Raw genomic sequence first — 27,473 nt, 5'->3', positions numbered from 1 at the left:
GATTTATAGTATGGTAGTGGCATCGTGGCCAGAGTAGTGTGGTCTCAAATCTAAGCAAGGGTTGGAGCTATATACAGTGTGATAACCCTATGACATCGTTTCCAAGACCTAGAAACGTATGTGATATGTAACTAATTTTTTAAGCTCACTTCATCTGACTACATCTAAATTCTAAAACCATGCACAAAACTATTTTTTTTTCTAAACCCATCCCCGAAAGCAATTCAAAAAATTAACTGGCTCCTTCAAACTGAAATGTAATAATCAGATAAAAAGCAAGTGATCGATATTGAAGAAAATTATAAGTTTCTAACTAAACTCGCATGTATTCATGACGTAATAACATGATCATATTCGTACGGCTTGTACTTTATATTAATCTTTAATGTTTTTTACAATAAAAAATGGATAAACAAAGAAAAAAGGAAAAGTATTAAAATATAATTAATGTGAAGAAAGTGTTATATAAAGTATTATAAAAAATATGTTATATATGTAATATAACTCGATTCATACTAGGGCTTTAATTACTTTTTAGATCCACATTTTTATTTTCAGCCGCTTTAGAAAAACGGCCAAGCAACCAAGTGAGGGCAAGCTTAATCTATACACAAATATCTAGCTAGTTATATTAATATATAATAATAATAAACTTCAAATAATTGGCCCCTTACGTACGAGATCCTCCAACCAAATTGTGTTGAATTATTTTTTTAATGAATAAATTGTATTGAATTGACTTCACCGCAAGACTGATTCAATTGTCTTTATATATTCACTGTCACACCGTCATTTATAACCCCAAATAAAGGCAAAAGTTGGGCAATGTATTTATTAGATCAGCACCGAAATGCTGAAAATAAACTATCCCTTCTCCACTCCCACTTGCTCTCATCATTTTGACTTTATGGTTAGTCAACCCAATTGAAATACTATTGCCAATTTGAACTTTGAAGCAAAAAAGAGAACACATTCAAAACACTACCCAACTGGTTACCATTTCATTTATCTATATAAAGCCAAACATTTGGTTAACATGTCTTCAAAAAAACAAAACAAAATCTCTTGACTTCCAATTAAATTTTAAAGTCACCCTTCATTCGTTCTTTTCTCATTGCTTGTTCTTCATCATATATCTATACCTTAGTTTAATTTCCTAGTTGAGTTGGTGTTGATGGATGAATTTGCGTCCTTGAGGAACTGGGATTTGGAAGCTATTGTGAGAGGAAGCACCGGTGAAGCCACCACCATGGATGATCCAAACCCTGATTTCTCTTACTTCTTCTCTGAACAAGATGCGATGCTTGATACCTTTCCCGAATTCTCAGAAACCACGAGGGTCCTTGATGATTTGGAAGAGCTTTACAAACCTTTCTACCCAGTTTTTCACCCTCTTTCACCACACACCATTGTTAAAACTTCCCTGCCTATCCCCATAGAACCCGAACAGGTCAAAGAACTCAAAGCATCAGAAGAGAAAGTAGCTCTACAAGGGTCAAAAGTTCCCGCAGCACCTAAATGCAAAAAAAGGTTTGTTATACCTAAACTAATTCTCCATTCACTATATATCAACTAATTATATAGTAAATATTTTTCTTCTTACATCGATATATATAACTGTTTTAAATATACATATGATCACATGGAAGAATTTCTGAATAACAGACAAAACCCTATATCATAGAATTTCTGTCTTTTCACTTGAGAAACTGTTAGGTAGTTTATAGTTTCGGCCAATCTTCATATGACATGTTTACCGAGAAAAAAAATTAAGAATACTTGATTATGTAAAGGCTGGTCAGGTAGTTAGGATCATCTATTCAAAGAGGTGTGAGTGGTGAAAAGTAAATAATGACATGGATGTGGTTAATTGTATGCAGCAAGAAGAGCCAGAACAAGAGTGTGGTGAAGCAGGTGACAACAGCAGAAGGTCTTGATGATGCATGGGCATGGCGTAAATATGGACAGAAACCGATAAAGGGTTCACCCTATCCTCGAAGCTACTATAGGTGCAGCAGTTCCAAAGGGTGTTTGGCCAGGAAACAAGTTGAAAGGAGCCACTTAGATCCTTCTGCTTTCTTGGTAACATACACTGCTGAACACAGCCATCCACACCCAACTCGAAGAAACTCTCTTGCTGGGACCACAAGGAAGAACAATACCATAGTTCCTCCTCCAACCACTCGTCACCAAAAGAATTGTTCATCAAGGACACCTTTGGTGGTGAAAGATAATGGACTTGTACCAAGTGTGCCACAATGCATGGACTTGAAGAAAGAGGATGATTTTCTTGAGTGGTTGGATGATGAAGGTGCTCAATTTGGTGATGGTTGGATTCCTACCTCCGATCTTGAGAAACTGATTGGACTTGAATGCCAACATTTTGCATTTGATGGCGGTTTCACTGATGGTTTTTCACATGCTTAGTTCCATTATGTAACTAATTAATGAATAGTGCAAACTTCTGAATTGATTTTTCTATTTTAAGGACAATTAATGTAGATACTGGCCACCCCAGTTCCTATTTAATCCTTCTCCTTCTCGATCGGTTTCGGGGGCGTTTTTAGTTGCTGTTGTGGTTATAACATTGCGGTTGATAGTTGATACACTGTAATTTGCGATGCGATGGTGAAAATTATAAGAGCCTTGATGTTGCAATAGCAATCATACGGATCTAAAACAATCACTTCTCTTTTTTCCTTTTTTTTTTCTGATTTCCATCTTTTATTTTGTTTCCACTCTTTAGTAATGAGTGAATATTTCATTCCTCAATCCTGAAACAAGAAATAGAATTGAATATTGACTACCAATTCTTGTACTACGTACTAAAAGAAATAATTAACTTCTTTGGAAATCCATTTTTGGGTGGTCTGATGCTATAATTTTGGTAAAATGTGTTATTTCCATATATTGAATTACAATCAATTATTATTTTTAATAACTATTTTTATTGTCTAAATCTAAGAAAATACGGATCTTTCATTCATAAATCTTTTTAAGTTAGATGTTGAGGAGTTAATGATTGATCTTTAAACGATTTTCAAGTCAGATATAATAGATTAAGATTACTTATATAAAAAGACTTGATGTTTAAGTTAATAAAACAAAAAATAAATGGCTAGGATTTAATTTTAAGTGATACTTGGTATGTGATGATACGTTGATAATTAGTTTCTTACTATCAAAGTTATCTTTAAGAGAGATCATCAAGAATTTTGAGCTATCCACATATCCTTGAAGGAATCCTCTCCCTGCAGTGTTAGTTGTTTTCGGCTTCTATTGTCTTGTATCGATAAGGAAAATTTTGACTTGGGTTGACTTAAGAAATTGTTTGATCTTGGCAAACACTTCTAGGATAGAAAAATGAAAAGAAAGAATAAAATAAATTTCTTTATAAATAAAAATTAGTTTATATATTAACTAACTTATAAAATTTTTCTCCTATTAACTTCTTCGAAATATTACTTTTAACTCATCCATATATAAGTTGATTTTATCTTATGATGAATTTTTTTTCTTCTATTTTTTATTTTAAAAGAAATTTATTTAAAGAGACCCCTTAAGTCTAGAACAATTGCCCCTAAAGGCTTGTTGTTGGGTTTCACCTTGTAGAGTCAACCACCTATTGTATTTTGTGTTGCCTGGTGAAGGTTTTAGTTCTCTTATAAAGTTATTAATTTATCTTAAGACTTATCCAACATTAAGCTTTACCTTGTAAGGTCACTTGTATTATATTTTGTGTTGCCTTGTAGTGGGTTTTCGACCATGAAGATTTTAGTTCCCTTTAAAGTTGGTCCATTTTAAGGGTTTTTGTCTGTTGAGAATTTATTGTAAAAAATTTTATGTTAATTTTGGCCCCTCACTTTAATTTTTGGTTTTAGTGTTATCCTCTAATTTCAAAAGGTTTCATGTTATTAGTCTCTTAAAATGTTTCTATTAAATTAAGTTGGTCCTTTTATTAAATTATTTTACTAATTTAGTCAACTTAATAACATGTGACAAATTGTAAGAGATGTTACATAATCCAAAATTAACACTATCAATATAAAAACTTGATAGAATAACGAAAAACTAAAACTTGTAAACTTATGGAACAAAATTAAAATAGAAAGACTAAAGTTCTATTTTTGCTTTGAAATATAAAATGATGCATAAATTTTAGAAAGAAATATTAAACATACTTTTTATATAACATTTATAATTTAAAAATGAATAATGTATAAAAAGTTAAAAAAAATATATTAAAAATAATATTTTCATTTATATATATTTATATTATGTTATGATATTATCTAATTCACTTTAAAGTATAAAATAGTAGAAAAAGTTGTAAGATATAGGATTACTCCTTATACGTGTTTCATACACATAAACTATTCTTTACCCCCCAAAAAAAATACACATAAACTATTAAAAATTAAAAGAATTTTTTAACAATAAATTTGGGACATCATTTGTTGTTCTTTTGTTTTTAATAAATTTTTTAACGAGTGTATGTATAAAAAAATGTAAGAAATGGAGATAAATATATAAAATATCTAATATGATGATATTTGACGTTCAAATAATGGAATTTTATTAAAAATGTACTTAATTCACATGCCGGATAAAAGAATGAACTTAAAATATAAATCATAGAAGTAAATGTTTTGAGAAAGTTATTTTTATATGAAACTAATACAGTTACAATTACAAATACATGATCAAAATTAAAGTTATGTAATCACTTAAAAATGATTACGGGTTTTTAAAAAAATTACACAATTTAAATGTTTTTAATCTTAATTATTCATAATACAACCATAGACTTATTTATTATTTTCAGTGTCATTTAAAAATAAAATTTTTACTAGACGTGTGTAGAGAAATAATGTATTAATTTTTAGTGTTAGTATCTATGTTAAGCTATGGTACGTAATTTCTTTATAAATTTTAAATTCAGTTAAACGTGTAAAGACTGGAGTTTGTTTAGAATTTTGTACATGTATGTGGGGCGCCTATCCACCGCCGACAGTTCAGCTAAGTTGCCAACTGCAAAGGGTGACCATCAACATCTAAGTTTCTATAAAAATTTTCTATTTTAATTCTTATCATATTATTTTGTTCGCCTTTACTCTTTATTTTTCATCTTTATAAGGATTATAAGATCAAATTTATAAAATTATGAAATATAAATAATATTTAAAAAATAAAATAAAATATTTTAATTATAAATACTAAAAGATAAATTTCATCAAATTACATGAAAAATTTAACCGATAAATTAAAGAAAAAAGAGTAAATTACTATTTTTCTCTGTAAAAGTGTAACTTATGATTGTATTAATATATGAAATTAAAAACAAATAAGTAAAATTTTAAAAAAATTTATTATTTTATTTAAATCACTTATTATTTATCCTGTCATGGATATTTCATACACTTGATTGAAGATTAATTTCATTTTTAATTTTGTGATTTTTACTAATTCAAAATATTTTTTCAAATAGCGAAAATTATAGAATTTTTCATTAAATAAATAATTTTCATAATATTTCACTTAACTATTATCTGAACTCATCTAATGATGGAAAAGCAACGACTTAGCTCGCTCCCCTAAACTTTTTAATTATAAATTATATATGCATTAATTATTTTTATTTCAGATTTTATGTAAAAATAAATATATTTTAGTTATGTTGTTTCGAAGAAAGAATTCATTCAAGGGGTATAGCTTTATAGTTAGGTATAGTAGATTTGGCAAAAATCCAGAGTAGGTGGCATTTTATAAAATTGAAAAAAAGAAAAAGAGGTACACAATTCCATGGTATAATAACAATGCGTTTAGTGACAACCCATGTCTGCGGGAGACCGATTTAAATAATTTTGGCAACTAAATATCACGGTTCAATAAAGATCAAGGATTCTATTGACGTTGTCCAAAGGTTAAGAGATGAGAATAAAAAATAAAAAATCAAAATCAAAACTCAATTATAAAAATTGAATCGTTTTTGAGGAAAAAAAAAATTGAATCTAATCTCTCTCTGTAAAAACAAAAACGATTCAATTAATCAAATAAAGCAGTTCAATTCGATTTATAAAAAAATAAAAATAAATAAAAAAACTGATCTATACGAATATAAAGTTGATAGAATTACATTAAACTGATTCATTTAAGAAACAATCCGAGTAGTCTATAGAAAAAATCGGATCGATCTGCTATATAAAAAACAATTCATTAAACCAAATCAAATTTATAAAATGATTCGTGAACCACCCTACTAAAGGGAGCTATTGTATTTTTTTTAACCAACTTAAAGCCATGAAGCAGCTCCATATAGTCCATCCGCTATTTTTGTGAAGAACTAAAGAAATACACATTGCCTAGTTGAAACTGATCTATGAATGACTATGATCTAAATCAATCTTTCTTATATATTAAATAATATCTACTCTTCTCATTATTCTTGTTCTTGGTTAAACAAGTCCTGCAGTTTCACGCGGTTCCTCTTCTTACGTATCTTACCGAGACCTAAAATTAAAGTCCTATATTGAATGTCGGTGGAGCTCAACAATGATCCTTCATACTATTTCATTATAGTAATTTAGCTCGCTCTCTGAAGAAGGCACAAAGGTACATTAATATATAATATATTTTGTTATTTCTACACATATCTACCGCATATAATCATGGACTTCTTTTATTTGCTTTCCCTTGTTTACTCAAAATATTATGTGACCATATTAATCTTAATGTTGATCATCACAAAAAAATAAATAAATAAATAAAACCTCAAATAAACTACATGAGAAGCCAGAGTCCTGTACAAAATTTGAGAGGGGGGAGGGTGCTCTCTGTAAAATTGGGGACAGATCAACATAATTTCTCTCAAGTTACATATAAAAGATTGCTCAAATTGACCTATGAAGGCTAATATTTCCAATTTTTCTTTGGGGACTTAACAAACTACTTATTCACAGATAGTGACCAAATAGTCAGAGAGTGGTTATTCATATTGAATAACTTTTGTAACTATTCGGTCCCTAACTGCAAATTAATTAACGGTTCCTATATAGTGTAAGACTCAGTTCTTCCTTTTCCCAGTATTTTATCCAAAAGATAGCCAAATTTATCTCAAGCCACACTAAGACCATCTAATTGGTTCATGTTACCATCAAGTTGATCTCGATAAATCTTCACAAAGGCAGTGACAGTGTCCAATTATAAGAGCTCCAATGAATACCTCCTCAAACAGTGTGCTAGTACGAGCTAATAAAAAATCTTCTGTTGCTGATAGCCACCACTAAAATTATGAAATCAATGAAAATTCCCAGCAAGAATTTCAAAGAGTCAGCACTGCTTATAACTGAAAAGTGCCCAATTCATGACCATGCCTTGTAAGAAGTACTTTCCGCCCCTCAGCCCATTCTAGTCTATAGGACAGATCCAGGTTATGAAGCAATTGTTTCAGACAGTCCCCGTGATTTGAATCCTTCGCATTATCCTACAAAAGGAAATTTAGGTAGCATTATAAACTAGAAGAAATAGATTTACGGCCATAGTAGATGACTTTATGGCCTTGCCCTAATTAAAAATGGTGATAAATAGAAAAGCTTTCATCCCAGATTACCAATCTATTATTCTATTTACCAATTACCATTTGTATTCATGCATTTCAACCAACAATGTATTTTAGCATGCTTTCAACTAACTTAGCGATTGAATTTTCCTGTTAAATACAAATTTATACAACTCATTGCATCTTCCCCTCGGGCATCAGTTTCAGCTGAAGACCACATTTTAGTTTCATTTGCAGGACATAAAATAGTTTGATCTCAGTACAAAAGAAAAAGGATATAAAAAAAAACACCTGGAAGTTCAGCTGCCTGTCAGTTTCCAAAATATTGGCCATTATGCTTGACCTGGATGAATTAGGTGAAAATCCTTCCCAGGGAGGAACAAAGATTAGTTTGGTGCACTGAACAGGAACAAAGTTCCGGCTTAGTTTCTCCCACCAGAAAGATCCCAGTGACCACCATCTAATCAACAGCCCATGTTCAGAAAAAGCAACCAGCCCCTATCAGTGAAAAATGTTCAAAGTGCAGGAGGGAAAGAATTATTAGTTTGAGATGCTTACATTAAGTACCAATCTCAAGGAAAATACGTTAATAGAGAAAAAGAAACAAAATATTTGGCATAAATTGGGAGATGGATAGAACTATAGGGAGGTCTGTGATACAATTGTTATCAGTGGTATCAAATAATCACGAATCCTTTTTTGATTTTACTGAAGGATTGGAACTAAGGCATTTGTCTTACTTGATCATTACTTTGTGAAAGGTTACAAAACAGGAAGTACCAATCTCAAAGCAAATAAATTCATAGAGAGAAAGAAATCAAATATTTGGCATATGGGGAGATGCACAGCACTATAGGGAGGTCTGTTGATGCAATTATTGAGAGTTGTATTGAATAATTAGGAAACCTTTTTTATTTTACCAGAATGACAGGAACTAAAGAATTTGTCTTGCTTGATCATTACTTCCTAAAAGGTTACAAATATCTTTTTTGTCCAGCAGAAAGAGAATGGATGTTCATTTGATCTTGATCCTAGTGGAGTGAAATAAGACTGAACCACACCTGTACAAACTTCCTGATAATCTCCACAAAGGTTTTTAATAAGATTTGGACATGATTATATCTAACTTCTGATGCATGGTACCTGTGTACTCCAATGCGTTTATCCTTTTGAATCAAAATAAACAAGTTTTTGAATCTTTTCTTTTAAATTCAAAGTATATGTAATGTTCCACATAAAACAACAATCTAGCCTTTTCCCACTAGATGATGTCAGCTACATGGATCAAATGATGCTATAATTTTCTGTAATAAAACATGCCTATAGAAAAACCATTGACCTCTATATCCTTCTTAATGGTTTCACCTATAGTTTTTCACAGACTACAACTACATCTAGCAATTTGGCTACTTTTCTAGACCAGGAAATAAAAACAACTACCACCTAATGTTTGAATGAAAATGGCAAATTGGTTAGCTCACTAAGAGAGGGAGAGATATACTGATCTTCACATAGCAATATTCCCTGAACCAATTTATATGTAGGGGGAGAGAGGGAAGAGGAATCTAACTGTTTCATGAGCAATTCTTTAATGAGATCAGTGCCTATAGGCAAATCAATCAAAAGCACAGAATGTATTAAATAATAATTAACTGTGTTGAAATCTGTGTGGAAACTATTTTAATATTATCTTGAGCTTTTGATTGTTTGTAGCCATAGGGACTATGCTCACACAAGATTGCTTTTTCTGGTTCACACAACCGTTTTGGAATTGGAAATGAGCAAAAAGAAACAAAATAGCACTCAGATTTTGGGAAAATACAAGATATGTGGAATAAAGCTTTTCGCCTGGTTTAAATTGGTACGAACAAGCATGATGAACCAACATGGAAAGCAAAGTTAAATATGTTTGGAAGTTGGAACCAAGAATTAGGGATGGGAGATAAAAGACAAATTTATTGAATAGGATGAAAAGAACAAGAAATACGAGAGCAATCTCTCTTCCAAGGGTTTCCCCTTTTACAACAAAGCTACTGCTCTATTCCCGTAAAGACTTACTAATCTGAATTTCTCCCCTCTACCCGGTATCATCTTATTTATAGACATGATGGATTTGGCCCATGATATCCCTCTATTTAGTAACTACTCTAAGTCCCTTTTATCTTAACAAAATCATGAAAATATAGTGAACAAAAATAGGTTGGAACACAAGGAAGACTGTCAGGAAGTTATGTTGTTAGGATTTCTCCTTGCTCTAATGAATAGTCAAAGTATTTCTCATATCTCAAAACTGAATTTACTAATCACATGATCATAGTTGACAACAGTAAAGTAATTAGTATCGTATCATATGGCCTGAAGCTAGTAATAGCCTTTATTTAGGTCACATGTCAGAGTTTATAGTTTGCCTGATGAAATTAAGATTCCGAATAAAAACAAATTTTTATATATCATTATTTGTTTAGCTAAGCCAAAACCTGCCAACTAGATCATATCATGAAACACTAAGTAGTCAAGTCTTTTATCACAATCAGTCAGTAGTCGGTACCTCTCCATCTGGTGAAAAGCTCAGTGCTGAAATTGCAGTAGTCAACATTGTTCCTGATGTTGCTGCTGTGAGCAGAGTTGGAAGTCCTGGAGGGCCACTTGCATCCAAAACCTTTACCATTGTCACACTGCATAAAAAAAATGAAGGCTCTCCATTTTAGGAAACGACTATCTCTTCAGATATCACAGAGTAGAAAAACATGCAAAAAACATTTTGAATCAGATATTTCAAAAAGGGAATCACAGGATGGTGAGCGAGAGTGATTAAAAGAGAGGAAACAAGCTATAAATGCCATGATCATATAAAATGGGAAAGTAGGTCAGGTCCATAATAAATTCTTAATTCAGTCCATCCAATCCTAAAGGTCTTAAAAATTGATCTATATAATCTGTAGCCTACCCATGGTATTAAATGGACATTTTTAGTTGCATTATTTGAAAATGGAAATTAAAACAGCTTTGATGATTTACAAATGTCAGTGAATGTATTTGATCTGGTGATTTTCTCCATCATTTTCTTGATGATATGACCTTGAAGAATAAAATGATCAGTAAATGAAAATTACTAGTCAGTTACTTAGGATACAATTGGGTGGGTGGAACTACGCAGTAAGTATAGAACCACCAAAATCTCCTTTTATCCCCTTAAATATCCCCAGTATTGTTATTCTCTCCCTTGAAAATTTTAATTCTACTTCCATCTTATTTAATTTCTTTGACCTTCCCACCCTGCATACAACATATAAATGACACAAAATCAAGTGTGCTTCTCTCATGTATTTAAGCATTTCAGCCTAAACCCACTCCAATTTAAAAAATTACAGCCAACCCCTGAATCCTAATACCTCTGCATATCATAAACCCTAATGTTTGCGTTGTTAACTTCTCCAATCACATCTCCAACTGCAAGTTTGGTCCATGAATCATTGACAGCAACCATGGGATATACACGTACAACTTCCTTGAAAGTTGTCATTGAACTCTGGAAGCATGCCTTCCGCATGACTGAGTTGCTAGGATCTATAGTCTGTAAAATGAAGCTGACCACCTGCAGATCTGACACACTGTCACAAAAATTCATGCTTTAATGATTCAAAACAAGTAAGCAGTACGAAATTTAAATCTTAAGGGGCAGAGGAAACTACTGGCAGATCCTATGTTGTGCATGATCCAGTACAGACAGATGATAGCCCTTCCCAATAGAGAATCACTATGCTCCCAACCATCAGGAATAGAAAAGAACAGCAATAAAGAATAGGAATTTCATTCTAAGTATGCAAATCCATACAAAATCATATTTAGATCTAAAATAAAGAACCGACAAAGAGGCACTCGGTATCTCTATATATTTATTTAAAAAATAGAGATAATAGAAGTTACATAATGAACCCATTTGTTTAAATTTTTTTAAAGAAAATTGCTTTTTTATTTTAATAAAAATAAGCCGTTTTCTACTTTTTTGATGTGTTTGTCTAAATTGCTTATTTTCAAAATAAGTAATTTTCTGTTTTTTTCAATAAGCAACTCTTATTTACTTCTTAAAAAATTGCTTTTTTATAAATTTTTTTAAGTTTAAACTAGCCCAATAGTAAGTGGTTTGTAATTGGAGGGTAAGTGATTTGGAGTAATTATAGGGGTAAAATAATCCAAAGAGATGTGTACACAAACAATTGATATCCCCATTATTAAATGTAAAGATGTATAGATAACAACAAAGGTTTTTCCCCACTAGTGGTTTTAGTTACATGGACCAAAGGATGTTATAATGTTTTCTTGTAAATCATGTATGTATGCAAATTATTAACCTTCAAGTTTTTCTTAATTGTTTTGACTGTATTTTTTTTTTTTTTGGTCTTCCTCTACCACTGGCAATAAACACATCTGAGATCAAACTATATATATTAAAAAATAAAAATCTTAAAAAATAAAATTCACATTTTAAATAAAGTATTTTATCTCTCTTACCAAATGTTCTTAGGATATATTTCTCTCTAAATCATAATCATTCACCCAAAGGAACTAGACCACAATAAGAAATTCTAATATGCTTAATTTCAAGGATACACATCTAGCAAATGAAAATTGAAAAATAATCAACAAGAAATAAATATAAATGAGCAACTTGAAGCAGATATTGACCCACAAACATGAAGTTAGGTTAAAAAATCAACCTAGAACTAGAAGCAAAAAGACAAATCTATCCGAAACATTGATGAAAATCAGGTAAGTCCTAACCTAGTAACATGTAGCTTTACAAACCTTGTCAAGGTATTGAGCCAAATTCTTCGGAGAACCACGCATGATCCTTATAAGAGTCAACAAGGACACCATGTGGACAGGTGAATCAGATGCAGTAGACCAAATTTGGCTTTCTATCACAGTCAAAAAGCCTGGTATATCAGCCATAGCTAAACTTGGAAGAAGAACCTCCACCAAAGTCTGTTTAATAGAAAAAGATGCTTCTGAAATTTCTGTCACTGACTTGGAAGATGGGCCACTCAACTCTACTTGGAAAAAAATATCCCCAATCAGGCGAGGAATCTCAGAGACTATGCATTCTTTCCATGTACTCTCCATACCCTCTGCAAGGAGCTCAGCAGCAGTGGAGCTGTACTTCTCATTCATAGCCATAGCCAATTTCATTAATGGATGAACAACTAGTGCGGCAAGACTTGACTTCACAAGACTAGGGTACCAGATAGCCAGTGCAGCAGCAACAATAATGTGGGATGTCATTGCATCCTGACTGGTTCCACCAACACAAGAAATCCAATCTTGCACTTCAAATGACTCCAGCCAAGCAAGTATCTTAGATTCCTCATCTTGGGAAATTCCTTGTTTTTCTGCCTTAGGAGATATGCTTTCTTCTGTCATATTTCCTAGATGTTTGTCTCTACTTCCAGTTCGGGAACCCATATTGTGTGACTCAGTGGCTTTTGAATTGCATAGAGGCAGAGGAATAGCATGAGAGGCAGCACAGTGAAATATAGAACGTGCAGCCATACGTACATGTTCACTTTCATCTTGCCAAAAAGCCACCAAGAGCTGTAAAAAGAGGATAGCCTTAAGAACTTGATATCAAGTAATTGGGAAGTTTTTTTATTAACACACGATGCATGAGCATAATCAACTACACAATACACGTAATATGACAAACTACAATACTAATCCAATATTGGAAATGATCCTTTCAGTAATATCATCTTATGGAACTACAAAACAAATAAAAAAATCTTTAGTAAAATGTTATGCTGTAGCAAAGCAAATGGACTACATCGCCAGATTATAAGCTACATCCAACATTCAAGAAACATGGACCAAGCTCCTCTAAAGTGACTTTGTTTCTCATTTGAGAAAGTAAGGATGTATTCACCCTTGACGTTAAAGTGCATCATAATTGTAACCCACAAATATTTTGAAGGCATATACAACCTTACACAGCTCATAAAATAAACTCCCTTTTACAGGAGCTTTTTCCAAGAAACACGTAATGTATGTAAGTTCCAATGGCCAACTGGTTGTTTAGCATTAAAAATTTAAAACCAGTATTTGTGCTCAAAGGGTTTATGAATTAACTGAGGCTTTTCTCCCTGGTTTAACAACCTATTTCCCCCAACTGCCTCTTTTTTATGTTTTAGGGAATATTGTTGCAAAATGATGCAATTTTTATGGGAGGGGGAGAGGAGAGGATTTATGAATTGTGTTACAGCCGGTTGTACCCTCAAAAATACCTAACTGTACCAGCACCTGATACATGTCAACTGTACATACAGAAACCAAAGTCTTTTTCCCACTAGGGTACACATATGATGTTATTTCTGGAATATTCATGCTTCATAGCTGTTGGCATCAAACTTCCACACTCATATCTTGGCTTAAAATAACCTTTTCCTTTCAGTAAATTTCTAAACTATATAATTTTTGGATTTTTGGGCTACCAGCTTTTTTTCTCTTTGAAAAATGAATTCAAGTGATACATATTTCCTAAGATGTGGTGCAGCACTACACCAGAAAAATTGTCTTTCAGGAATTCAAATTGAACAAAAAGCTAAATATATTAACAGACATTGCAAAAGAAATAAAGCATAAGATTCTAAAACAGAAAAATGGCTAAGGCTTGACAGGAATCGAAAAGGAATAGGAAAGAAAGAAATAGAAAGGTAGAAAGAATGATGTTTGTATTCAAAGTGCAGAATACAAGAGGAATAATCCTTTTACAAGGAGCATTCCCTTCTCCCATAGAAAGTCTTAGTTTCAGTTATTTACCAAAAAGATACATTCCTAATACAATTTCCCCAATTTAACTACCTAACCTCCTCACTGTCCCTGAAACCACCTATAAGTAAACTTCTGGCCTACTACTGTTTATTCATTCTGGAACATTCCCTCCAAACCTTATTCTCCTTATTAAGAGTTGGTTCATGCCTAATGCTGCATGATGCATCCCAATTTATAACATATTCTCCACAAGCTCGCAAATAATATAGGGCGTATAAAATCAATTGAGATCAAAATTACAAAATTATAAAAGCACTTTTACATATTACAACCTGTAATGAAGGTGGCTTCACATCTGGAAAATTTTCCAGGAAATTCCGAGTATAAAAGGCTGCTAAAGCACTGCATATGATACTATCAATGATCAGCACATTTTTTTAATTAAGTGCATTTTGAGAAAAGAAATTAAGACTAGTTATTTGAAAAATTAAAGAATTCAGAATTAAAAAGGGAAAACACGTTGTAAAACTGCACAAAAATACCATTACCCAAACAGTAAAAGTCAAATTAGTTAGGGGGCAGAAAGTAAATGCATAAGATAACAGTGAACAACAGGAGAGAAACTTCATCATGAGAACCTGACATTGAAAGCCTACTACTATTTAGCCAAAATGCACTAAATATTTTTTATTAGAAGATTCATAAAAATATCAAACTTAACTGTCTCATTAACCAACTGAACAGATAACTGAATGCAGGATTCAAAATATCTCGGAGGGGGCAAGCTAATCTGGGCATTTTTATCTTTTTATTATTTTTATTGTTCTTCGTCATTTTTTATTTATGAAATTATATTTATATGTTGCAAGACTATGTTAGGTGTCAAATAATACCAAGAATCCACCTGCAAAACATAAAGAAACTAAGCACTAGATCCATAACACAGACCTGTAACAATATAGGTAAAACAATGGATATTCCCAGTTTGTGAAGAACCTCAAATAGGATTTAAAGCTTAAATTTAATGTGTCTTTCACATATAAGTTTAGTTTAGAAGAAAAAAGGGTTTCCTCCGAAGGAAAAAATTAACAAACATGTGATAAGATTTTCATTTAAAAGCAAAGAAAATGTGGAAGTACAAAAACCTGATTTTCTATTGCTTTTAATATAATTGCCACTATACCTGCTGGCTGCTGAACCAGAGTGAGACAAGCTAATCAAACGTTGGGCAAGGGATACCATCGTCAATGATCTCATTGCACAAAACTCAGATGATGATTTCCAGAGCTGAAATGTGGTTTTTAATGTCTCAGGTACTATTGAAATGAGACAAAAGAAAATAAGTTCCAACACGTAGTCCAAATTACCTCAAGAGTAGCACTCTGAACGGGAAACGTCAATGTCAATGACCCTTTATCCCCCAGCAGACCAGAAGCTACTATAAAATTTTCTGGTCTCCTCAGCTTCATGTCACTTATCAGCAAATTATCAAGTTCTTTGTCTACACTCCACGAATGCAGAAATGACAAGCTATATCGAAGTAAGTATTCTTCGAATAGGCTAATCAAGTCATGACCCTCAAAAGTTTTTGAAGTATGGTGGCTGGGATTTTGTTCCTGGGCTCCCTGTTGCTTCAAATTGATATTCACTGGCTTGCCACCACCATTTTCCATGGACTCATTCTTTTGATAAGAGAGCATCAATGATGTAAGATCAAAACACAGAGACACAATCCCCGGGAATGGGCAAGAGCATTTGATAGGAAGCTTGCTACTCAAAAGACCAGTCAGAGAGGACAATTTTGGCTTCAATGAATTTCCTTTACCTGCATTTGTTTTGGAAGAATTCAGCTCAGTCATATTTGAAATATTTGGTGACGATCTTGATGAAGTAAGCATGTTGTCTGACCGATTTAAGGGGGAATTAGAGAACCTTGCATCATCAACTATTGGAAGAAGTAATGAAGAGACTGATGTATTTCCATTCAGCAATGTGCCTGATATGGAATTCATGCTTATGCTTTTGCAAAAATGATCAAACATTGAATGCGCAGCGGTCCCACGTAGGACTCGCTCGCGTGAACCTGTCTTTACATCCCAAATGTATAATACATCAGTAGCATCAGAAGTTCCGTAATGTGTTTGACAGAGACATGAAATATAACCTCTTGCTCCATCCCATATAACTTTAGAAGGATAGTTCATGTGTCCAGGAAACATTCTCTCCACTCGCAGAGTCTCAAGAGAAACAAGAGCAACACATGCATCCTCTCCAACTGAAAGGAAGCAATCACTCCATGGATGCACGGTCAAAGAAGGGGGAAGAATAATTTGACGCACAGGAGCCACATGATGATGCATTACCATAATAAGACTGCCAGTGTCAAGATCCCATATACGAACTGTGTAATCCATACTTCCAGACACCAAAACCCGTTTAAAAGTCCAGCTTTTGGCACTACCCATCATTTGATGTGCTGCCAAACAAAGTACAGCACCCGTATGTCCTGAGAAGTACTGTTTGCATGAAGTTGATTTTTCATCAGGATTGGAACTTGCACCATCGAAGCAAATCCCTTGAAACAGATCGAATCTCACAACCTCTATTTCTCCACTTAAAAAACCATATACAACAGCATAAGGAGTAAAGAGGTTCTCAGAGATAATCATGGAAGAAGAAACTACCTTCCCTTTGTAATCATAATAATTACTTGTGCTATCCACATTTGTGTTGTCTACATCATCAGAACTAGGACTCGCACCAAAAGTAGGTGTAGTCTCTAGACCATCCAGTCCCTTGAGCTGAGTAGACTTCTCAAACCAGTTTGAGAAAGATACACCATCACTGATAACTCTGCATTGACGGTACAATCTACCAGGTTCATCATCAAAATGGTGCAGTGACCAGACTGTGGCAAACGGTCTCCATAGTAAAGGGTCCTCATAATTAAAGCAAACTGACTTGATGCACACAAGATATCGATTTACTTGTTGGAAAGAAACAGATAGTCTCACGTCAGGTTGATAACAAGCCCCGGGAATCTCAGAATGGGGTTCACAAAGAAAAACATCATTCTTATACGACACATTATATATAACTGCATAACCTACATTATTCCACAGAACAAATTGTACTGTAATTGAATTTCCATCTTCATTGGCATTCCCCACATTGTCACTTTCAAGAAAAATGCCACCAATAGCATATGTTTTAGCAGAACCCCAATCCAAACCAAACAGACTGTCCACAAAAGAAACCTCTCCAATCACAGTATCACCATTCAACAACCTAAACACACACCTGTCTTTCAATATAAAAGCAACAAGATTTCCATACGTCAAAACCGACTCAATTTTCTCCACACCACTCAATCCCTCATAGCAAAAAGAACTCTCCAATTGACCTTGATCTCCAAGTGAAGCCGCCAAGCTTTCCCCTCCATCCTCCGAAATCAAAACCATCTGCCCCCTCCCAGCCGAATCGGCCACAAACACCGAGTTCCTCTTCTCACCATCGCCTAACACCAGAGCCATAAACCTAATGGGACCAATAGATAGGATTCCATGAAACACAGTTTGAGTAATGGAAAGCGAATACGTGTCCACAATAAGAATAGTGCACTTAGAGGGCTTCCTAGGCTGAGTTTCTCTATCAATAGCACCTTCATTTATAACAGAGTAATCATCAAAAGAACAAGCTATACATACGTATCTCGGAGTTGAAGGCAAGGTTCGAATTATGCGAGGAGTTCCCACCCACGGTGGCAATTTCCTCCGGCACCGGCAATGACCACTGTTTTTGCTCCACACACACAAAAAACCATCACAGCACGCACTTATCAACGCAGTGAATTTACTTGTACTTGAACCGAAACCGTTTTCTGCACCGGCGATGGGACTGCAAACGGCGAGATCGGTGACCGGTGCGGCGTGACCGCACAACACGGCGACCGCCTGAACTTGCTGCAAAACGACGATTGAAGAAGAAATGGTAATTTGTTTTTGTTAATTGAAATAAAGAGAATGGAAATTGAAATTGAAACGGGGAAATTGAAATACCGGCGGGGAAGTGGGATTGGAATGGGAGAGGGACCACCAGATGACGGAGCCATCGGATCCGGCGGTATAGAAGGACGGCGTTGGTGGTTCGGTTAGGGCGGCGACGGCGGTGACGCGGTGAGGGAAGGGCGTGCCGGACCATATGCAGGCTACCGATTTGCACTTCATGGATGATCCAATTCTCACTTCATTATATGTCATTCATTATTACACCATCACTCCTTTTCTTAAATTTTCTTTGCAAGTTTGGCTCCCACACTCTCCGCGCTCACTCATCGCTGCTTTGTTAGATTCATCTTTTTTTTATTTCACTTCATCTCAGAAAGAAAAAAAATAATAATAATCCTTTTTAATCTCCTTTGTAGTACCATAATTATCATTCACAGTAGAAATCAAGCACGTCCCTAAACAGTTCATCTCCGCGTTATATATGTTTTTGCACATTTAGGTGTGTTTCTATGCATGTGTGCATTTAGGATAAAGATCAAGTTTCCCCAATAGTAATTTTTGTTGGTAGAGTTACTCCACATTATAAATTTGATCCAAAGAGTTATCCAATGGATAGTTAAAGTTAATTTAAAAGTTATTTAAATATTTTGATTTAATAGTTGAATTGTTAATATTTAATATATATTTTGAATTATTGAACAAAAATTATTTTACAAAAAATTATTTTTATAAAATATTTTTAATTAGTTTATTAGTTTTCAATTTTTCAATTTTTAGCTTATAACTTATAAGTTTCAACTAGTTTATAAATTTTTAATAGACTTAAAAGCTAGTTCAACCAAACAAGCCTTATGTAAAAAATAAATAATCTTATGGTGAATTTTAAAAAAATATTGTTTAATTGAAAATTATTGAATAATATAATAATTATTAAAAATTACACTAATATAATTTGATTTGGCATTTCAAATGAAAAACTTTTTATAATAAGTACATGAAAACTTGTTATGATTGTTATTGGATTATAATTAAAAAAAATACAATAAAAATTAAAGTTTCATTATAAACTTGTTTTATGAAATTATTATTCATGTTGTTTCTATCACTATTATTAACATTATCATTACTAATATTATTATCTCTATTACTTACAAAAGTCAATAATATTTTTTAATTATTAAAATTATTGTCATTATAATTAATATTATCATCATTATTTCTATCACTATTGATGATGACAATAATAATTATATTGATGGTAGATAAATTTATTAAAGAATAAAACAAAGATCCATACTATTTAAAAATATTGGTTCAAATTTAATTTTATCATAAATTTGAACCAATCTAGCTCATGAACATCACTTTAAAAAAAATTGTAATAGAAGTTAGGATTATTTAGGAGTTAGATACAATCCAAAATAAATTGAAAAAATAAAATTGAGAAGATGAAAACCATACAAATAAAAATATCACACCAAATTTTTTTTTAAAACAATTATTAAATCGGGCTTCGGATTTACTTTAGGAAATTGGTCTGATATGGTCTAAATTAAACAAAACTTATTCATACATATGGTTCTATTTTGTAAAATGCAAAGCAAAATCAATTATTTCTTTTGATACGTTATTTTCTCATCTTTGTCCTATTTCTTTCTGTGTTGCTAATCATGTTAAATGTTAAGGAATGACCATAAATAGATTATAGTGCAACTTAAACTTGTCGAAACACCTAACCATGACGTGAAAAGACAACAGTTTTTAATTAAAATTTAAAGCATAAATAGAAAGAAGGGGTGGGAAGAGGGTTCTTCTACCTTGGAAGTTGCATAAAGAGAAGCAAATTTTGTAGTTAATTTGTATTCATGACTTGTGACAAATTCGGTTGTGTAAGGTTAAGATCTGACAAATCTAAAGATGAACAAAACAACTAGTAGTAGACAAGGATATCAAAATAGATAATTAGATATGATTCCTCTAAAGGAAACAATTCACTTTAGAAAATAATAAATAATAAATATGTTGAAATATCATCAACTAATAAAATTACTTGTTATACACTTCCTTTAAAGTAGCCCAATCCCATAAAAATGAGCCTCAGGAAACACATTTCTTCTTACTCGGGTAAAGAAACACGAGTACAATTGTTACTTTAAACTGAATTTACTTAAAATCAGTTTTATAAAATCACCTCACATTAATGTAAAATCAATTATACGAACTCACGCACAAACACGCTCTTAGTCTACTGTAACATCGTTCAAGTTACATCCTACACTTTCTTAATATGTTGACATCTCTTTTAAATATTGTAACGGACGGGGACAACACGAGTATATTTTTTTTTTCTTCTTGTTTGTGCTGTCAAATTCAGTATAAAGTGAACGCAATTATAAAATAAGGGGTTAAATTAAATATTAGTATTTGACACCCTACTTTTTTTTAATCACAACATTAAAAAAAATCCTACATTTTCAATTCATACATGAAACAGTAAATTCATTCTTTACCAAAAATCAAAATCAATATCATAGTATTAAAAGAAATCATGTAGAAAGCAATAAAAATAATGTCACTAAAATGTAAAAAATATATAAATATATATTTAATATTTTTTTTCTTGTAAAATTAACAAATTTTGATTTAGTTCTTATAAAAAATTATTTTATTTCTCTAAAACTAGAATTATTAATTTTAGTCTCTATTTTAATTATTTTTTTATTAATAAATTAAATGATCATCCTATATATTACTCACAAATGCTAGTTATATAAAATTAGCGTTTGACACCTATAAAAATTGATATAAAAAAATCCTTAAAATAACTATTATTTACATACTTAAAAATGATTGTTAGGGACAAAAATTAATAATTTCATATTTTAGAAGAATATATATCAAAGAAAAACATCTCACATGAATCAAAGCCAAAATATTCAATTCAAAGGACCAAAAAAATGTTCATAAAATTTAAAAGGATAAAAAAACAAAAAATTACAAATATCAAAATAAAAAATTATTCATTTTATAAGGACTAAAAACATATTTAAATCAATATATACATATACACACACAAATATATATATATATATATATATATATATATATATATATATATACCACAACAAATTATCATTTTTTTATAAAGGTTAAGAAAACAGTGCAAAATTTAGGGTTAATTCACACCATTTTAAGTAATGGCAAACTATAACAAATAATTTTTAGTGCAAGGAGAAAAACGAAAGGGTTGAAATTTTGAATTTAACCTAAATTAAATTTCGCAACAAAATAAGATATTAAGGATTTCTCCTTATAAAGTTTGAATTTGCATTGTACATAAAGAAGATTAAAAAAAAAAAAAAAAAAAAAACTATCATAAAGAAGGAAGGAAAAAAAGGGAAGGGGGTCAATCGAAGTCGCACAATAAAGTGCCTTGTTCCTTGCCAGACTGTCTTTAGTTTCGTTGCCAAGGAAGGAAAGGCGTCATGCTTTATATGTTGTGAATTATGCCAGGCAGCAGAACGACAAGCCTTTAACCTAATATGTAGAATGAAAGCCTCCATCCAGCTCATTCACCCTCTACACCTCGGGAATGTTAATTAATTCTCTGTATAAAAAGGGTCAGAGGGATTGGAACTCACCATATTTTAAATAAGATATGTAAGCATATGATATGATAGGGATGAAAAAGAAGGCAGCTATTTAACATTCTGAAGTTTTTCATGCCATAAAATTAGTAAATGTTGAAGTAATTTCACGAAGAAAATTAAACACCTACAAAACTGAACCCTTGTGCAAAAGGTGCGACTCTTCTCTCTTCACCTTTATTCATCATTATCTGTCTCTTTGGTGGGCTTTACCAAAAGGAATCGGCATTAGTAGACAACTACGGGACCTTGAATATCAACAAAAACGTGAACTCCCTGACCACGTAAAGGTGTATAGCTCGTTAGGAGATATTGCCCCAAAGACAGAGCATAGACATTTCACTCCAAACACAAAATGCCCTGAAATAGCCATTTCACTCTCTTGCCCCCTCACAACACAGGCTCTGCACTATATGTTACTCAACTATAGGCTCATTTCCAAAGAGCAAAGCCATGCGAGAGATTTGGATATTTTTTGGTTTAAAAACCTATGATAATTGTGAACTGTATTTATGGGCAAAGCCCAGATAGGCTTGAATCTCTTTCAAACAGATAACTTCAACAGAAATGATGTCCGTAATGATACACAACGTATATCGTTAAGATCCCCCTGATGATGTTACTCTAAGGCTTGAAACTACCAATCATCTGTCAAAGTCACTTGTAATGATACACATGAACCCACACTAACTGATTCATCCATCATATGTGCAACAACCAACTTAAATTATACACGTAGGTTGTTACATATTTGCTAATATAGACCTAGAAGTTATGATACAGTTGCCTTGATTAAAACTCAAGTTTGCTACATACTTGCATTTAACATATAAATACATAGATTTACATGCATGAATAGAAATACGTAAGTTATTAATGAACAAGAGCAGGCCTTAAAATATTTCTCATCTTATTACCTTATGGGGTGGAGTTCCCGGTCTTGATGAGTTGTTGCCAAATCCAACTTTCCCTTTCTTTTCAGATGATTTAAGTATTTGGAAAGAGCATGTCAAGGTGTCATCCACACTCATCATAGCACCAGCATTATCGAATTCACCACAGTAATTTGGTGCGGAGAATATTGTCACCAGCTGACGCTTGGCAAAAAACTCATATCCATCCTCTACAACCTGAAAAACAACCAAAATTTTTAAAAGGAAAATATGAAAACAGACTCAGCAATTCATTAAAAAAAAAATAAGACTGATGAGCCAAGCAAACGCCCGATGCAACGGCATATACAGATAAAGACCCAATACAATACAAGTACATCAACAAAGATAGGCAACTAAAGAATGGATCACTAATTAAACATAAATAGAAATGACCTGATATTAACAAGGTGTCAAAGTTGGTGATACATAACGGAAAGAGAAAAACCAAACTGTTACGAGAAAACCATGCATTAAAGTATTAAACATAGACTTACAATAGTACTTAATCTGTGAGGTCAAAACTCAACCAAATTTCATCATGTCATTCATCCTATCTCTTTCTTTTCCCTTGATTCTCAGTCATCATAATTTATATTTGATGCATGTGATTATTTTTCATTTAACAATGAGTAATAAGTAGCAAACGCATCATGCATGCCCAACTCTAGTATATAAGGATAGAAGTACCATAAAAGATACTACCTATAGCCATAGATGATCAACCCAAAAGTAGCAATAAAATCATAGAAATTGACCAAACTTCAGGTTTCATTACCTGGTGAGCTCTGCATATCAGATCAAGATCATGTTGTTCAAGAAATTCAACAACCTTGTCAGCCCCAAATGTAAATGACACACCTCGGTCATTTTCTCCCCACCCATCAAGATCTTTATCAGGATCAGCCCATAGAAGATCACAGAGAAGACCATGATCTGGCACATCAATAGGACGAGCAATATTCCGTATCTGATCCAAGTTTTTAAGATCAGGCGATAGTCCACCATGCATGCAGAGGATCTTCTCATCTATCAGAGCAGCAACAGGTAGACAGTTAAAGCAATCAGTAAATGTCTTCCAGATGCGAACATTAAACCTCCTCTTACACTCATCGTAGAAACCATATATTCGGTTGATGGAGGCACACTCATGGTTGCCCCTGAGAAGAAAGAAGTTCTCCTTGTATTTGATCTTGTACGCAAGAAGTAAGCATATTGTCTCTATACTCTGCTTACCACGATCAACATAATCTCCAAGAAATAAATAATTTGCTTCAGGTGGGTATCCCCCATATTCAAACAACCTTAAAAGATCTGAGTATTGGCCATGAACATCTCCTGCAAATGAATTGTTTAAAACAGATGCCATCCACTATAGATAACAAGGTGTTTAAAAGCAAAAAAAGGTAACCTTAAGGTTCTGGGGCTTTTAACGCCTCAAACCAAAAAGGTGCCAAAAAGTATACACATGATGAAACAAGGCATCAAAATTAGAAAAAGAAGAAAACAGTAAATAGTTTAACCATTTCAACACAATTTTCCATAAATCAACTACTCGAGCACAACATTCCTACTTAAATAAAACTGAAAAAAAAAAAAAAAAAAACGTTGCATGCAAAAGCATGATAACAAGTTGAAAACAGGCTCTAAGGTCTAAATTTCACAAACAAAATGAATGTGGCAGCTACTGCCGCAACCCTAAAATATAAATTCATGACAAATAAAGTTAGATGGGTAGACTTTTGACGTTTTTACAATCATTGGCCATTTAAACCGAGTTTCATGGAAACTCCATCAAGGGAAGCCCCTTGCCCATACCAGAAAAACATCACAAGTCAGCACATGACCAACAGAAAGGGCACCTTGTCTACAACCCCAAAAGGCACCAATCCCTTCCATCGTCTAGCCTCGGTCCCCCTTATTGGCCCTATCAGGGATTTGACTCATTGACAGATAAACAACATACTGATTGAAAATTATTTTGCACAACTAGTAATGCACCAGTTGAAGTATAACTCTAGAAGCCATTAATTCTATCCCAACACATCAAAAGTAGCAGCATCTATCGCCATCAACACACTTCCCTTTGCTCTCTCCCACTTTCAAACCTGTCCATCTAATAGCCCTAGGAAAACCAAACAAATGCGCGAGTAACCTAAAAGACTTATTTCGAACTCAAGGCACCAAAAACAGCTTCGAAAGAGGCATAACCTAAAAGCTTTACACATTCAATTATTCATGCACCAAAACCTAGCCGTTCGCTAATTTCAATTCCCAGTAAACAACAACACCAACAATCCTCGTGTAAAACGAAATAAACAGAATTGCGTGACACTTTCCCCAACGCCTTCCGTTCAATTAAAACCAACAAGCAAGGTTAAAACGATCGAAATTATTAAAAAATATATATGTATATACCACAAATCTTAATAGGAGCCTCAAGTTCGAGAAGATTGGGTTGACTGAGGAAGATCTCCTTGGAGGAAACACAGAGCTGTCGAATTTCCGCCTCCGTAAGCTGCACCTGCCTCGTCGTTCTCCCGTTCTTCGCCGCAACGAGCCTCCGTATGATATCGTCGAGCACGTTCTCGTCCATCTCGCGAGAATTCGCAAAAACAAGGGTCAGCGAAGGAAGGATCGGATTGAGAACGGAAAGTTGCTCGCTTAGGCTTTAAGATAAAGCGGCAGAGAGAGAAAGGGAAAACGACGAGGGAGGGAGTGATTGATAAAGCCGCCGTTTCCCGCTGGCGAGACGCAAATGACAAACGGAGTTGGGAATAGTTTTTGTAGGTTTGTTCTTCTCTTTGGGTTTGGCGGAGAGGAGTGGCCACTAATACGAACCCTAGCCTAGTTGGTGACAAGGACAAATACATTCACCTTCTTCATATTGCAAAACACATTAATTTATTAATAATTAATAAATAATATGATACCTTCCTTACTTTGCTTCCCGTGGATTATGGATTATGGATACATTCCTGAATCCTCAACTCAACTCTATCTCAAACATTTAAGCCACTCCCACTGGGACCCCCAACCCCTCGCACGTGCAATGTATCGCCACATCATCTCTTTTATTTTAACCCCACAACACCGTCTGATCAACTGACCATAGTAGAGATCGTGTGTTCGTCAGATACTCAATCTTACAATCTAATCAAATTAATTATATTGTTCGTTGTCCTGGGTGTTCGCGGCTGCTTTAATTTTTCTTTCTTTCTTTTCTCTTCCATATCTGAATAGTTAGTTCAGATCTTAAATTTTTTTATTTTTTTATTTGATAAATTGATCAATAGTTTTTAATTAAGTTTTTCGTTAAAACTTTATTATTTTTTAGACTATCTATTTTTCAATAAAAACAATTTTACTTTAAAAAAACAAAAACATTTTTGCACTAATTGACTTGTTCATTTGATAATAAATTTTAAGTTTAAATATATTTTTAATTTCTAAAAAATAAGTAAGTTTTTATTTTAATCTTTATAAAAAAGTTTCTTTAATTTTTATCTTATAAAAAAATTTAGAATCATTATTTATAATCTCGTTATTTTGTAATTATTATTAACTACTTATATATTTGATTAAAAAAAATTAAATGACAATTTCATGTTATGTATAATTTATAGTGATATCATAGTGTATAATATCTTTTAAAAAAGTTTTTTGAATTTTTATAATAAATATTATTTATATATTTTAAAATCATTATTAAAGATAAAAAATAATTATTATAGATTTTGAAGGAATGATAATTAAAGAAAAATATTTTTTAATGACTAAAAAAAATATTCATTTTACAAAGAATAAAAGTACTTTATAAAAATTAAAATCAATATTTACAAAATATAAAAAAATTATATTAACTTAAATCAAAATTCGGTCATCATAAATTAAAAACATAATTAAGTTTAACTTTTATTATTTTCATGGGATATAAAAAAAATAGTATCTCATGTTTTCTTATTTATTATTTTAATTTTAATTTTATATTTGTTTCTATTTATTTCTTAGTTTTTTAATTTTTATTTTGTGACATCAAACGTGATGAAAAAGTTAAATATTAAATAAGAATAAATAACTAGTCATTCAAAATAAATAAATAAATAAATCACTTTACGTTAATATAAAATTAAAAATATTTTAGAAAAAATATATAATAGATAATAAACATAGGTAAAATCTTGAACTAAATATAATAATTTATTTCTTTCATAATTTAATGATTCAAATTATACCAATTTAATCTTTAACAAGAGAAATACTAATAATATATTCATTAACATTCTTTTAAACATGTTATCCCCTCCTCCACGAATACAAATACCTTTACTGGCTGGTGTTTCAAATCTCTCTTTTCCATGGATTTTTAGTTTGATTTTTTAGTCCTATTGTACCAAAAAAAAAAAAATATATATATATATATATATATATATATATAAGATTATTTTATATAAGAGTGTTTTAAGAATTATTTTTTGATACAAATGTTTTGAGAAATTTTTTTAATTTTCTATTTATTCTTATTTTTAATCTGTATTCTAAGGTTTAAACTAATTTAATTGGG

The 27,473-nt window shown here is 32.4% G+C and overlaps 3 protein-coding genes across 8 annotated transcripts; 1 reads left to right on the top strand and 2 right to left on the bottom strand.

Moving 5' to 3' along the window:
- Positions 1–891: 891 nt before the first annotated feature.
- On the top strand, positions 892–2,635 carry LOC109805431 (putative WRKY transcription factor 29). Its single transcript, XM_020367497.3, has 2 exons — positions 892–1,530; positions 1,881–2,635. The coding sequence occupies exons 1-2, from the start codon at positions 1,175–1,177 to the stop codon at positions 2,425–2,427; spliced, it is 903 nt and encodes a 300-aa protein (XP_020223086.2). The 5' UTR covers positions 892–1,174; the 3' UTR covers positions 2,428–2,635.
- Positions 2,636–6,756: 4,121 nt separating this feature from the next.
- On the bottom strand, positions 6,757–18,827 carry LOC109806075 (Transducin/WD40 repeat-like superfamily protein). 5 transcript variants are annotated; one of them, XM_083069098.1, is made up of 9 exons: positions 18,382–18,802; positions 15,691–18,285; positions 15,507–15,610; positions 14,656–14,725; positions 12,365–13,150; positions 10,951–11,153; positions 10,107–10,233; positions 7,850–8,056; positions 6,757–7,483 (listed from the first exon to the last, which is right to left on the bottom strand). In XM_083069098.1, the coding sequence occupies exons 1-9, from the start codon at positions 18,580–18,582 to the stop codon at positions 7,340–7,342; spliced, it is 4,437 nt and encodes a 1,478-aa protein (XP_082925224.1). In that variant the 5' UTR covers positions 18,583–18,802; the 3' UTR covers positions 6,757–7,339. The 5 variants fall into 5 exon arrangements, with proteins under 5 accessions (XP_082925224.1, XP_082925225.1, XP_082925226.1 ...); XM_083069099.1 differs by lacking the exon at positions 18,382–18,802 and having other exon boundaries at positions 15,691–17,860; positions 18,031–18,163; XM_083069100.1 differs by lacking the exons at positions 6,757–7,483; positions 7,850–8,056; positions 10,107–10,233 and having other exon boundaries at positions 10,977–11,169; positions 18,382–18,827.
- A 2,750-nt stretch (positions 18,828–21,577) lies between these two features.
- Positions 21,578–25,852, bottom strand: TOPP3 (type one serine/threonine protein phosphatase 3). 2 transcript variants are annotated; one of them, XM_020368270.3, is made up of 4 exons: positions 25,328–25,843; positions 23,688–24,247; positions 22,895–23,107; positions 21,578–21,937 (listed from the first exon to the last, which is right to left on the bottom strand). In XM_020368270.3, exons 1-4 carry the CDS (start codon positions 25,503–25,505, stop codon positions 21,926–21,928), a joined length of 963 nt encoding a protein of 320 aa, XP_020223859.1. In that variant the 5' UTR covers positions 25,506–25,843; the 3' UTR covers positions 21,578–21,925. The 2 variants fall into 2 exon arrangements, with proteins under 2 accessions (XP_020223859.1, XP_020223858.1); XM_020368269.3 differs by lacking the exon at positions 21,578–21,937 and adding an exon at positions 21,951–22,253 and having other exon boundaries at positions 25,328–25,852.
- Positions 25,853–27,473: the final 1,621 nt, after the last annotated feature.

Source organism: Cajanus cajan, chromosome 2, assembly GCF_000230855.2.
Source record: "Cajanus cajan strain Asha chromosome 2, NIPB_CcT2T_4, whole genome shotgun sequence".
In the NCBI taxonomy this organism is placed as follows: domain Eukaryota; kingdom Viridiplantae; phylum Streptophyta; class Magnoliopsida; order Fabales; family Fabaceae; genus Cajanus; species Cajanus cajan.
This window is presented reverse-complemented; position numbering and strand designations above follow the sequence as displayed.